General features: G+C 39.3%; 1 protein-coding gene across 2 annotated transcripts in view; it reads right to left on the minus strand.

The window, feature by feature from the left end:
- Positions 1–3,196: 3,196 nt before the first annotated feature.
- LOC104587169 (splicing factor U2af large subunit A-like) overlaps positions 3,197–15,224 on the minus strand; it is a 41,321-nt gene continuing 29,293 nt past the window's right edge. The window contains exons 10-17 of one of the 2 annotated variants that reach the window (XM_010244661.3): positions 11,421–11,536; positions 10,487–10,585; positions 10,178–10,253; positions 8,724–8,812; positions 5,504–5,657; positions 4,942–5,023; positions 4,506–4,573; positions 3,197–3,630 (exon numbers count right to left, since the gene is read on the minus strand). In XM_010244661.3, coding sequence (XP_010242963.1) covers positions 3,493–3,630; positions 4,506–4,573; positions 4,942–5,023; positions 5,504–5,657; positions 8,724–8,812; positions 10,178–10,253; positions 10,487–10,585; positions 11,421–11,536 — 822 coding nt within the window. In that variant the 3' untranslated portion in view covers positions 3,197–3,492. The remainder of the gene's footprint in view (positions 3,631–4,505; positions 4,574–4,941; positions 5,024–5,503; positions 5,658–8,723; positions 8,813–10,177; positions 10,254–10,486; positions 10,586–11,420; positions 11,537–15,224) is intronic. The other variant, XM_010244662.3, reaches the window with a different exon arrangement.

The following is a 15,224-nucleotide window of genomic DNA, read 5'->3' on the forward strand; positions in this document are numbered from 1 at the left end:
ATGCTGCTGAATCATAAATCGAGTAGAGTGATAGTATGGCCACATAGGAGCTGCAACACTCGTTCAGTTCTTCATCTCGGAGGCTGAGGGGGTGACAACTTCTTCAAAGATCAAGCCTCTCACGATGAGAATGGTTCAGCTTGAACAATAAATCCCACCCACGACCCAACAAGCATCTTAACATTCTTGGATAGAGGGGATCATCATCATCATCTCAGATTATCCTCAACCAAAAAGAACTCATGGATTGGACGTATTTTGTTTTGGGATGACTGCACTCCATCTCATAAATCTGAAATTACAGTTCCTTCTTAATCTACTATTAGCCTCCCTATAAACTGCATCCTACCCGTCGATTTAGTATCGATTCACAGTCAGAACTCATTCCACTTTACGGTGGAGCTAAGATTTCCAGGGATGGACTGAACAGTAAAAAACCCTTTTTGTTTTTGACACATATGACATCCCTATTGTTCCATTTAAATATATAATGTGGGTTGTGTTGAGCCAGAATGGCACGGATTGAAGGTGGCCCGGATGCCATCCATGCCAGGCTGGGCTGGGCCTCGGGCCTTGGCGGGCCATGCTTGGGTAGCATGGTACCCTACCAGGTCAGGCCCGGCATGGCTGGGAACCTGGGCCGTGATGTGTTGGGCCTGAGGAGCCGGGAAATGGCAGGCTGAGCCTCCGGTTACAGGTTCTAGATTTCTAGTGCTGTTTTCCACTTTTCCTAAACTAAGAAAAATTAGAAAAAAATATATAATAACATAAAATTAACATGAATAATCAACAATAAGTTGGAAAGAATTGTCATTTTAAATTTAATGTGTACAAAAAATATATTAAAATTTTAATATAATGGAGTTGATCATTCATTCATTCAAGTTGCTTTCCTCGGATTTTCAAAAAAAAAAAAAAGTTGCTCTCGTCATCTTCCCTATTTTAAGTGAGATGCCATGTGTCTATACAAATGGCCAATGCCACCACTGCTGTAGCATTTAAAATCATGTTTGCATTTTTCACAAACTATTCTTCTTCTCCCCTTTCCAGAGATTTCCATTATAATTCTCTCCTTCTGTGGCAGTTACTAGAGAGAGACCTGGCATTGCTGAATTGAGCTTTTATAGAGAGTAATAGAGTATGAGAGTATATAATGTAATGTGAGAGAATATGATAGTTGTTGTAATGAGAACGAGGGAGGGTAGGAGTTTTTATAGGAATTGGGGCCTGGGGTTAATTTGACCAAAATAACTTTCAAAACTAGTTATTTATGTTACTTGGCTTAAATACCCCCCTAAGCTAGCTGTTATATAGGCATTTAAGTTGTTGTTTGCCCCCAATTATAAAAATACATAAATGCCCCTAATGGCAATTTATAGCTGTAAAAAGCAAATATAGCTGTTGGGACCCCCGAACAGCTATATTCTGCCACGGGCCACGCATGTGCCATGCCATGCCGGCTCACATGTTGGGTCCATGCTGGGTCATGCTTTGGAGGCCCGGTCCACTCCGCAGCCTTGGCCAGACAACCTGGATTCCCATGCCGTACCCAGCACGGTACTGTAGCATCAGGGCTGTGCCGACCCGCAACCAGCTCAGCATACATTACACCTCTAGTTCCATTTTTTGGTAGCTTTAAGGCCCTGTTTGCAGCATAAATGTGAACCAGATGCATTTATTTACTATAACCATGATTTGCATTGTTACCTCATACAAAATTTGCACTCATTGATAATGCAAATTTTGTATATAAAAAATCGATGTAAAATTTCACTTCACACCTTGCTTCTCTCTCATGGGAGTGCAACTATTTTGTTTCCTATCTAACTCCTCCCAAACCTGTCATGGGCTGGTCTCATTTTGAAAATTTGCCAGATTTTAAATAGGCCTGGCCTGAAGCCCAAGCCTGCAACAGTGTAAAATGTTCATGGACCAATCCCAAAGCCTAGCCATGAACAGGTTTACTTCCAAACAAGCCAAACAATCAAACCCAAAATAAACCAGTATTTACAATCAGTCCATTTGCACTCCCATGCATTTACACCAATAATGCAAACAAAACATGCACTACAAACAACGCTTACATGCCATTTCAGCCAAACCATGCCCTTTCTTGATCTTCTCTTGCCATGTCAATTAGGGGTGCAAATCGGTCCAAGATTTTTTTTTTTTTTTTTTTGGGGGGGGGGGAGGGGGGTAAGCTAAGGATTTTATTAAGAACAACTAAAGAAGAAACGAACAAACAACTAACAGAAGAGCCTTCTCAGGATCAAGGCATGCCAAGGCATTAAAGAGGATTCAAAAAGGAGTCTTATCTGTTACAGGCTCTATTAGCCAGATAGTGAGCTATTTGGTTTTCAGTTCTTTTTACATGCATAACAAAGAAACCAGCAAAAAAATAGAGGTCCTGTCTGATGCCATCGATTACGTCTCCTCGTATGCTCCAACTTGCTAAAAGGTGGTTGTGCTTCAAAGCGACAGAGGTGAAGTTGAGTTTGTGGAGCTTTCTTACAAGTTACACCTCTCAGGATTGCCCAGCATTTGGCATCCATTGGTGAAGTATAATATTGTACAGTAGTAACCATTTCTGGAATGGACTACCGAAGAAAGTATAGCATCATATCGAGGCTTTGAAAAATTCGTTACTCTTTTTTTCAGTATAAATGAGGGTGTCGATATGAACCTTTACCCAAGTACCCAACCGGAATTGTTGAACTCCCAATAAGGGTTGGACTCGAGTTGGGTTGGGTTGGCTCAGTCTCCACTTCATTTTTTATTTTTTTTTTGGGTTTAATATCAACGGATTAAGGTTTATAATGTACATGCACAATGTTACGGTGGTATTAAGAGTATCATACTTGAAATAGATTAGAAAATTGCTACCTTCAAAGTTAAACCTAACCCAACTGAAAAGTCGAATTCATGGTTTCAACCCGAACCCGAACTTCAGCCCACTAACCCGAATCAATTTTTGTACCCTTAATGTCAATGCCCGAAAAGCACTTGACCCCTAGATACTAGGTCATCCTAAAGATAATTGTGTGGTGCTGCCATATATAGCACCTCCAGATCCCATGGATCATCCAGCCAGGAGTCACCTTCCGGATGGCCCGATCATGCTCCTATATAATTCAACCATACTGGGCCAGTGGCCCTCAGATGAGAGCTTTCCATAAAATGGACTCTTGAATCCTGATTCAACAAAGAGAAGTGAACCATCCCAATTTCCAACAGCCCAAAATTACAAGCACAATAGTCTTCAACAACGTTAAGAACTCCAACCGAAGGCCGAAAAGATGGCCAAACCCGAAAACTTGTCTTCACAAGAAAATGTTTCTTGTTCAGAGACAAACATGCTATATTTGTGATATATTTAAGATGACAACAATAACAATTAGCTCGGAAAATTTCTACAATTACCGAGATTTTTAGGATATACTTTTTGCAATTCAAGCTACATAGCAATAAATGTACCTGTGATCCCTAATCAATTTATCCCTCGTAGTCTCTGTTAGAATATTTATCTTCAGGACAGTAAATGGCAGTGACCGTATTTCCCCCAAATTTCCTACCATTCAGCGCATTCTTCGCCGTGGAAGAACCACCAATGTCTGAATACTCCAAAAACACCTGAATCAATGTCCAATCACATTATTGAGCCGATTGTAGCAAAACCACAGAATTTGCATAGATGTTATGAAGGTATTAAGCAGTCTCTAACTAAATAAAAGTACATGGGTAGTCCCAAATTTTGAAAAGAAAAATCACAAGGACAACCCTAAAAGATTATGCTTGTTATGAAATAGTGTTTTATAGGAAATTTGACATCCATTGTATACGTTAGTTGTTCAATTATGTTAAACGAGCAAGGAGAGAAAATGAAAATGTCATGTTGAAGTGTCCCTCAATTATCCCTAAAGTGTCAGAATCCAATGCATTTCAACATGGACTAGGGGTGATCATCTAGCTCAGGCCCGGCCCGGCCCGGCCCGGCCCAGTATATATAATATCAAAATATGACATAATGTACATAACTACATATTTTCATATTTAAAGTTGTAGGGGTGATATAAACACATATATGTACATATATACATATATAATATTAAATATGACAATTTAAAGTTGCAGGCCTGGCCCAACCCATGAAAACCCCCTAATGGACACTTTATCCATTTGGAAGAGTCCATATATATCTCCTTACAAATCCTTATTATTTGTTTTGCCAGCACTTGAGCAACTTTTCACTTTATGGTGGATTCCCCAAGTAAGGAGAGGTTAAACAAAATAATCAATTGTTGTATCAAGGTGGCCAAGATGCAAGCAAGTTGAGTTCACCACATGTGGCCAACATCAACAAACTTTCTTGTATCAAGGTCATATAGGTTTCATTTAGCAGTTAACATTTCCAGAATTGTGAAGTTAAAATGCCCACAATCATATACTGAAACATCTGGAAACCAAGCGAAATATTAGATGTAAAACCAAAGGAAAGAAAAGAGTACCTTTCCAACTCCTGGGGTTGGTTCTCCATTTGGACTTGGGCGAGGGATAACAACATTCACCAAGGAACCTGTTTAGTCCAGTCAGGTCAAATAATTTTAATCACTGATATACTGAATGTATTAAAAAAATTGTCTAGATAGAAGGGTATCATCTCCAAATTTCAACCAGCTTTGGAGACCAGTTCTGTTAGGTTTTCAAAATTATTCATCTAGTTCAATCAGTTTAAACAGCTTTTCAGACAAATTTGGAGTACCCTTTATTTGTGATGTCATTTTATGAACTGCATAGCAGGCATAGGTGCTATGGCATGTTCCACCTCAAACTTATAAGATATAAAATTAGATATAAACATGTACAAAATCAGCTAAAACATTATTTTAGTTGAAAAAAAATATACCAGTTTTAGGTTTTTAGCAAGGATCAAGTTAGACATACCATACTTCCTGCCTTCTTCCCTCATGTCCTCTAATATTTCTTCATATTCTTCATCATCCCTCAGCTCATCAGCACCAACAACCTTTTTGTTATAGCACCATCAGGAAAGGGCATTATAATTGTCCACAAACAAATAGATCAGAGACTGCAATTAATTTATGAATACCTTAGGACCCCCCCCCCCCCCTTCCCCCCTTTCAAAAAATAATGTAGAAAAAATAGTAAAGCTAAGAAATTATGATATAAAGTGTACCCACTACATAGCAACATAAACACCAATAACCCCTGTAATCCAACCAAACATGAAGCAGACAATGTGCACAATATAATACAAAACATATGCCAGGCTCAAATTGTCTGACGACCTAAAGCCCAATTGACCATGACCTCCGAACCCAAGAACAAAAAGGTCTTGAGATGCCAGCCCAACTCAACCTAAAGATCTGTAGCCCAATTCAGATTTATATGCCCAAGTTGCAAAAATACCAAGACAATCGGATTTGTGAATATAATTTAAATAATTATAAGATAAAGAAGAAAGTTAGAAAATTAAATTAAATACCTCAGTCAAGCAGACAACTTTAGTTGGAAACTCAGCAGTTTTATCTGCTGCCATAGCTCCAGGAAAATTTCCAGTGCCAGCCTGGAGGACCATAGCTATATGCTGTTGAGCCTGTGCTAATATGTTTTCCTGGTCCGTTTTTGTCTGGCCACTGCTGTAGAAGTCAACTAAATAATATCAGGCAATATATCACAATCATGAAATTTCTTCCTTTTCTTAAACAAGACAATTTTTTTCGTTTTCATGTCATCTTATAACTTATGCTAAAGCATGCCTATATAGAATACCAGCATAACAATATCTAGAAAAAAAAGCAACACAATTTAGCATAAAGGATAACAATGTAGTTTAACAAAAAGAAAAAACAAGAACATGCTTTTATCACCTCAATCCCTTAAGGGCCTTCTGAAATCCCAACTAACAATCTGATGTAGCTGCCTGTGATAGACATAGTGAATGGGTGGCTTCTTTGTGGGTAGACCGATATCAGTTGCTGATGGGCTTGGACCTGCCACAGCAACATTTTGGGGCTCTGTAGCAGTGGAGCTGGCCATGTATGAAATGTTTACTGGGTAAGGTAATCTCTTCACTAAGTGGAGGAATAATGTGCCCTGCACTAGACTGAGACCTTGTACGGTAGTTATGTGTCTTATTTCCATATATGGGCATCAGCTTTTGGGCACATCATATAGTGGACCATTCCCTTCTATAATGTCCACTGTTGTTTCAAAGTTCTAGTGGGAAAGAGCTTAGACGAGGATCACTTTTGCCACATAGCAAAACTGCAAAAGGTATTGTGTTGGCATTTACGATCACATATAGGGACCTATTGGTCCACCAAATCTCCCTATAAAATGAAGTGATTACATATTTTTTTCTTGATTGGTAAAGAACTCTATTGAATAATATAAAGTACAAGAAGTATTTACAAAGATGCCAAGCATCCCATAGGATGGCCAGTCTAAGCCATATGCCCTCATTCCAAATTGTACTCAAATACTTGATATTTTTTTTTATAAATAACTGTTAATAGTCAATTACATTGCTCTTTGAGTCTTTTCCAGTTGAGAGTCCTTACATGGTAAAAGCCATGTGAGCCGTCTCTCATTCCTCACTCATTGGCTTGAAAGTTTCAAAAGTTTCAAAAGTTTTTTTCTTGGATTGTTAAATGTGTAATGTCTTAGTACACGTAAAACGAACCTGATAAGAGTGAAAGATAAGAAATGTGCCTACCCTTCAGGTTTTAATCTAGCACTAGCTATCTAACCCAACTTTTGGCCATTCACATTTATGTTCCCATACTCCCCAAATTAGCATGTTCCCAATATAAGTGGTTCTCTCCTTGCTTTGTCAATGCATCTTCCATGCTATTTGCAGATTTCTAACTCCATGTGAAAGAAAGCCCTTGGAACCCTAAGCCAGATTTTTCCTCTCTCAATTTATGTCTGTACTAGCATGTTTGACGTACCTGGTTTGTTGTTTTTGAGCTAATCAACAAATACCCTTGAATCCACTTCCACTATAATATCCCTACAATTAGGGGTTCCCCTAATCTCAAGTCTTGAAGAACTGCTAATATTTCATCTCTGATTGAATTTCCTAGGCCAATGAATCCCAAGAAAATAGCCATTATGTTACCACAGTCATCCCTAAAATCTCCAACACCTGAATCACCGGGTTTGTCCAAACTACAAACATCAAAGTTTAATTTTATAAAAGCCCATTGATGGAGGATTTAGCCCAATGTGCCACCTTTACCATGATATTTGCAATTACCACTTCCTTGGTATGGATCTCTTCTATGAATATTCTAGTGTTCTCTCTTCCAAAACCATACATAAAACTGCTGCCCTAGTGCATCTCCATGAGACCTTCCATCTCTTCATTGGAAGAGAAAGTCAATAACATGTGTCATTGATGAAACCTTTGAGCCAATGACTGATGAATATGCCAGGGTTGTGTGAGCCCTAAAACCCCAGCATATTACATAATACAATTATTATAAAGGCCTATGTACTAGGAGTGCAACTTGCACAATGTGCTAGCCAGAATTAACATTGACACTGCTTCAGGCTTGGGCTTAAGACCAGGCCTATTCAAAGTTCAATGAAGTAGATTTGGGGGAGGAGACTGTAATACAGATTTCTGACTACATATATGGTCGTGTACATCATACAACCAAGGTTCAAAGTATCAACACGTATCGGCCAATACGTATCGTTCCGGGACCTCCCCGATACGCCCCTACAGTGGGTGTATCGGGGTTCTGACCGGTTCAGGGGGTGGAGGAGCCTTAAACCGGCCCCCTTGAACCGGTTTCGAAAAATATAAATAAAAAAAGTATCAAAACAGTATCAAAATCGCCCGATACACGCCCTATACACCCCTACCGGTGTATCGGGCGAATCGATATTTTGAACCTTGCATACAACCTCAAGGGGGGGGGGGGGGGGGGGGGGGGCTTTAAGAGGCTTCCAATATAGGATGCCCAACAAAATATATTATATAAAAAATTTAAGGGTCCATTTGGTTCGCAGGAAAAGGGGTCTGGAATCGACACTGGAATGGTCCATTCCGATTCCAACCGTATGGTTATCGTAACTCAATTATCATTCCTGGTGGAATGGCATTCCCCCATTTCAGGGAATGACCAGTCCCGACCCCTCACTTGGGAATGAGAATCCATTCCAGCCTATTCTGATTCCGCTTCCGATTCCAAATGCAGTCTGAACTAAACAGGTGGGGGGATAGACCACTCTAATTCCAAGGGATTTCAATTCCAACTCCGTTTCTAACTGCAAACCAAACAGACCCTAAATGTTTTTTGAAATACCACTTGCCCACCCTAGGAGGGCGGCCTGGATTGAAGGAAAACTGCATGACAAAATTTTGAATACCAGGATATCTGATCCCAAAAGTTCCCAGAATTCTAGATAGGGAAAGTCAATGCGAAGTTACTGCAAAATTCCTCCCAATAAAGTAAGCATTTTTATCAATATTTGAATTCTTGGAAATATCGTAGAGATGATAAAGCAGTCTATAAACCCCAGAGTTCAGCCTGTCACCTCATCCAGGAGGATGATATCAAAGGAAGGTGGTGAGATGGTGTGGAGGAATAAATTGAAGAACTCATTATGAAAAAACAATATATGTCAATTGAAAGAGGAAACACTAAGAATTCTTTATTGTTTCCCTATTTAGTTAGTTAAAGAACACCAACCTAGCAGTAGCCCGTCGGACAGTTAAAGTTTTGTCACCCATTTTTAGACCATTAAGTGCAGCACAAGCAACATCTGTCACCGCAGGATCCTGAAATACATGCACATATGTGACATATCAACAGTCGTCCAAAAGTAAAGATGTAAACTAGCAAGCATAGTTTTCAAGATGCCAAGGCAAGGCTAGGCAGGCAAGGGGGGGGGGTCCTTGTTGCCTACTCTAGGCAATGGATTTTTTTCAAGTAAAAAATCATATATCTTAGGGTAATTCCCTAGGTTCCATAAAAACTGGTGACCATATTTCCTTAATAATTATCTATAATTTCCAAAAGAAAAGTATGAACTTCATGTTAAGTATGGAAAATCAACATATCTTTTTTTTTATCAATAACAGAGATTTCATTAATTAGTTAAAGATTGAAAATACATAGAAAGGGAGCTAAAATAGCTTAACTCCCCAAAACTGTCACTAGACACCCAAAATACACAGTTACAGTTGAGCCCAAAAAACAAAGCTCCTATTCACCCCTTGTCTAGCTAAGCCATATGCAAAAGAATTTACACTTCTCTTATGAAAATCAACATATTCATTAGAAGAAAAAGAAGAAATAACAGAAAACTCAGAAAATATAGGTGTCACCTCTATTTTTTATAGGAAAAGAAGAAAAGGTGGAAGAAGAAGAAAATGTGTTAATTAGACAAAATTTTAAGTTCTTCCTTATTGGTTTTCAAGACAGCATGTAGCATTTGTGTTTATCAAGCCCTAACAAATAAAAAGATAATAAAAAAGAAACTAGAATATAAACACATAAATGAGTGTTTTAGTTTAATAATATGTCTGTTCTATAATTATAATCTAAAAAACTTAAGAATATAAAAGTATTTCATAACACCATGTACAAATCTGATTAGCGATTAGGTGAGGCAACCCTCCAAGAGCGCATAGGCTTCACCTTGACAACTATGGTAGCAAGTTGAGCATGAGGCAAGAAAAAGAATGAAGAATTATTTCCCAATTGAGTAATCAGAACTCTCATTGGTTGGTTTATTACAAACAATTGTTGGATCAAGTAAAATAGACTGGTTAAAATCTATGGAATATGACCCCTTTTACAATCTGCTGGTGCTTATGGATAGAGAACGACCAAACCTTAGAAGGTAGTTCTCAGCCCAGTATGAAGCTGTGTGGAAATTTTGAAGGAGTTCTTTTCAAATAGGCCTCTATTAACAGTCAGTTTTGAAAGTTTTGAGGGATCTGAAATTCAACCACTTTGCTAATTATTGGGACTGTATTTTGTGGGATGATAGCTTTACTTTATAATGCCTTTGATATTTCTTTTGACTCATTGTACTAGGCTGTTGAGGAAACCTCTCCCTCCAGTCTTATTTGCTTCTTTATAATCTTCAATGCAATACAAGTCAAGCATTTGAGATTCTGATACTTGATTTCACATACCTGATACACACAGAATCCATAACCTTTTGAGTTTCCTGTGTCCCTATCCTTAACAAGATCAAATCCACGCAAAGGTCTGCAATATAGGTCAAAATCATACCAATAAAGGCAGCAAGAGCATGTAATTTTTTGGAGAAAGGCTATACAAGTAAGAAAAAAATTGTGGTTCGCCTACAGATGCTTGTGAGATCTTATCAGAGCCAAAGAAAAAAGAACAAGGTACAACCACTAACAACTTAGCAAGGAAGCCTAGTGGGATAAATAATAACTTAAATACAGAATCACCAGAAATTTGGCTCAGTCTCATACCCAAAGGACTCTAACAGTTCTCTTATCTGTGCTTCTGTAAAATAATATGGTAACCCACCAACAAATATACGATCCGGTCCTTCTGCTCCACCAATTGCACTGTCAACAGTACATGAATCAGCAAGCTAAAAATGCTAGTGGGTAACTGTAAGAGTAATATATACAATACGCAATGACAATAATCTTACAAGGAAAAAACTCAATTAAATGCCTACATTCCAATCCAGTAGGAAGTTAGGAACATGGGACCTCAAGAAAGCAGATTATATAATCATTCCTACAAACTCTAAAGACACCCAATTTTTTTTACCAAGTTTCAAGTAGGGGGGATCTTCAGAAATGGTGATGGAAATATTGTAGCTTTGTTCTGGGCCCCATAGAGTTGGAGACTCATTTAAGAAAGAAATGTGGGCAATTCTACATGGGGTAAGACAGGCCAAAACAATGAATCTTAGAAGCCTGGCTGTCAAAGAGGATTCTAAAGTAGTAATTGGTTGGATAAGGGGAAACCAAGGGCCTCCTTGAAAGTACAAATATGCTATAAGACAGATAAAAAAACAATATATGCAACCCAGCAAATATTTCATGGATTCCAAGATCTGCTAATGGGTTGGCTGATGGATTAGAAAAACAAGGGGCCACAAGGGATAGTTTGTATTGGGGGTCAAAGTGATGTAATTGTAACACTACTTTGGTGTTTTCCTGTCTTTGTATTTTGGTTGTTAGCTGAGGTTAACAACCCCAACAGGTGTACTGCTACTTTAAAACATTTTAATAAAATTCTGTTAGTAATCCATAAAGAAATTCAAGTTGACTACAGCCCTTAAAATAAAGGCTTTTGGAATTAGAGAAACTAAAATTACTCAGAAAAGCAGATTCAAGTAAAAAATGACTTTCATCAATAGTTCACAAATTATTGATATTATCAACTTACCCAGGTGTAAGACCAACTGCAGCTAAGTTAAGATAAGGGCTTGGTTGGCTAGACCCAAGAGCTGCAGCCAATGAAGGGTTGTAGTCAGTAGGCCTTCGAACCCTCACAGAGACACCCTATTAAGAGAAAAGCTCCAGTGAAATGCAAAACTATCATTGCTCCAAAGAAAAACTGACATCATTCAATGTGGTTAAAATTTACTTCATGGCAGTAACTACATGTTCCTTTGAAACTAAAACAAAATAAAAACCGGCAACAAGATCACCAAAACATGGTGCTCCCAGAAATCACTAACCATGTAAATTGGCTGGCATAATCAGCAGAAGGCATAAGTGCTTCTAAGTTTTGCACCAAAGAGTTCCAAATTCAAGACAAGATTGTAGGTAACTCCATTCAAGCTGAATCATTTTCACTCTTACAAGGGTTGAGATTAACTGTGTCATTGGAACGTGGAAGATTGGAAATGGAAGGAGATTCACAAGTTGTAAAAGGATAGTTAAAAGGTGAGTAATGAATTCCTTGGATTAACAACATCATACAAGGTTTTACCCAAAATAAAAACCTACATCACATAAGGGAACCTAGGTTTTCATCTACAGATTGACCACCACATTCATGTGGATCCCAGGTCAGCTAACTTCTTGTTGATTCCCTAGCTAGAGGAGAAGAACATAGAGTTGTCATGTACTGGGGTCCCGACCTGGGGGCAGGCAGTGTAGAGTAATAAGAAAAAAGAGCAGAGAGTAGAGTAATAAGAACTGTTATGTCCACTATATTGTGTTAGAGATGGTGCAGTCAAGTTGAAGGAGTGGAATAAAGATCACTTTGGTAGGGTAGAGGAATAAAAGCTGAACCTATTCACACAAATTGAAAAGCTGAAGCCCAAGGGTAGTTGTGTGCAGGATAGAGAATCAAGAAGGCAATTGAAAAAGGATCTAGAAGAGGTTTTACTCAGAAGAGATTTGTTGGAGGCAGAAGTCAAGGAACAAGTGGATTAAGGAGGGGGATGGGAATACTAGATTCTTTCATGATTTGGCAAATGGTAGGAGGAAGAACTTAGTGGCTAGATTAGAGTTAGAAGGGCAGGTAATTACCAATCAAGAGGAAATAGCTAGGACCTTTGTAAAGCAAGGTGGTTAGAAAGGAATATTGAAGAAGAGGAGATTAGAAGGGCAGTGTTAATGATGGATAGATCTAAGGCGCCAGGTCCGGATGGTATTACTATGGCTTTCTACCAAGATTGTTGGAACATTTTGAAAGAGGATTTATGTGCTGCTGTTAAGGAATTTGCTGAGAATCATATATCAAGTCCGGGAGTCAATGCCACTTTTTTGGCCTTAGTCCTTAAGAAACCAGATGCTATCCAACCTAAGGATTTCGGGCCAATTAGTTTGGTAACTAGCATTTACAAAATCTTGGCTAAGGTGTTGTCTTTGAGGCTTAAAGTAGTTCTCCCATCCCTAATAAGCTAAGCCCAAGGAGCCTTTGTACAAGGGAGACAAATAGTAAATCATATCCTAATTGCCAGTGAGTGTAGAGGATATGAGAAGATCTAAAAGAAAAGGCTTTGTTTGAAAGTTGGATCTAGAAAAGGCCTATGATTTGGTGGACCGGCACTTCTTGGTACAAGTATTGAGAAATTGTGGCTTCAGGAATAAGTGGTGCAGTTGGATTTTTGGATGTGTTAGTTCTTTCCATTACTCTGTCCTAGTTAATGGAGTGGCGAAGGACTTCTTCCCAACTTGTAGAGGTATCATGCAAGGGGACCCTCTATCACCTTTCCTCTTCACTCTAATAGCAAAGGTGCTTAGTAGAATGATCTCAAAGGCTGACAGAGAAGATGTGATTAAAGGGTGGAGAATTCCGGTCACCCATCTCCAATTCGTAGATGATATTCTGATTTTCTGTGATGGGGATGATACTGAGAAAGTGAGAAATCTCAAGGATCTAGTTAGAGGCTTTGAGAGATTGTCAAATTTGAATATCAAGTTTGGAAAGAGTTGTGTAGTTGGTTTTAACTTGGAGGACAATGAGGTGGAGGCTATAGCAAGAAGCTTAGGGTGTTCTATCTCGTCCTGGCCTATGACCTACTTGGGGCTTCCGTTAGGGGCAAACCCTAGGGAGAGTAGCTTTTGGTGTCTAGTGGTAGAGAGGTTCCAAAAGAAGTTAACCTCAAACTATATATCCTTGGGGGGGTAGTATCACGTTGATAAGAGCCACACTTGCTAACCTACCAACCTATTTCCTGTCTGTGTTTGGATACCACCTAGGAAAGCTAAGAAGCTAGAGAAGTTGATGAGAGATTTCCTCTGGGAGCCAGGAGAAAGTAGGAAGGATCACTTGATAAAATGGGAGGTGGTATGCCAAAATAAAGAGGAGGGGGGATTGGGGTTTAGGGAATTTGATTAAAAAAATAAAGCACTACTGGGGAAGTAGCTATTGGAGGTGGCCAGTGGAGAGAGAGAGAGAGAGACTTTGGCATGAGGTGGTGGGTAGTATTCATGCCAGAAAATGGGTGGGGCTGATGTTTTTGGGAAGTTGATACACAGGGCAAATTCTAGGGATCTTATCAGAGGATGGAGGGTTGGAAGGGAGGAAACACCCCTCACCTAGTTACAGTTTGTTGATGACACTCCTATTTTGTGAAGGAGGTAATGTAGGTTTTATCAAGTACATGAAGTTGGTGATACAACTTTTTGAGCAAATGTCAAATTTGAAGGTGAACTTTGGGAAAAGCTGTGTAGTGGGTGTGAATTTGGAAGAGGGAGAGATTAGGGAGTGTGCAGAAGTGCTTGGGTGTGAAGTTTCGGAATGGCCTTTAAATTACCTTGAGTTGCCTCTAGGTGATAACCCTAAGAGAGAGAGCTTTTGGAATCCAGTGGTGGAAAGATTTGAAAAGAGACTTGCATCCTGGAAAAAGAATTACCTCCCTTGGTAGAAGGATTACACTGATTAAGGCCACGCTAGCAAACTTACCCATCTACTTCATGTCAGTATCTAAAGTCCCAATAAATGTGTCTAGCAGGTTGGAGAGGATGATGAGAGACTTCCTTTGGGAGCCAGGAGAGGAGAAGAGGGATCACAGAGTTAGACGGGAGATGGTGACCAGGAGTAAAAGTTGTGGTGGGTTGGGGCTCGGGAACATTAGAAAAAGAAATATGGCTCTTTTGGGGAAGTGGCTGTGGGGATTTCCTTTGGAGCAGGAGAAGCTGTGGGCTAGGATAGTGGCAAGCATACATGGGCTGGAGCAAAATGGATGGGATGCTAGAATCAGAGCTAGGACCACAAGTTCCTCTCCTTGGAAAGCAATTCATGATTTGCTACCAATTTTCTCCCCTTACATCAGGTATGACTTGAATTCAGGTAATTCCATAAAATTTTGAGAACAGATTTGGGTGTGGTCTATACCTTTAAAAGATCAGTTTCCTTCTTTGTATGCTCTTTCGAACCTCAAGAATGAGCCAGTTTCTTCTTTCATCACCCCTTCCTCTTCCAATTCTGGGCCTGGGTGGAACTTGGGTCTGAGAAGGGCTGTGAGGGACTCAGACCAAGACAGTATCTCGAGCCTCCTTGATCTCCTTGATAATGTCTTCTTAGACCCCTCAAACATGGACTCTAGAATTTGGACCCTTACCCCAACTGGATCTTTTTCTTGTGCTTCCTTCTTTAAAGTTTTAAGTCAGTCCACTGATCCTGTTACCCCCCCTTTCCCAATTAAGGAGGTTTGGTGCAAACCAATTCCTCCCAGGGTTGGTAGTTTTTGTTGGGAAGCCTATTTGGAAAGAATTAATACTGGTGATTTGC

Source organism: Nelumbo nucifera, chromosome 1 (genome assembly GCF_055504915.1).
Source record: "Nelumbo nucifera cultivar China Antique chromosome 1, China Antique-T2T, whole genome shotgun sequence".
Classification (NCBI taxonomy): domain Eukaryota; kingdom Viridiplantae; phylum Streptophyta; class Magnoliopsida; order Proteales; family Nelumbonaceae; genus Nelumbo; species Nelumbo nucifera.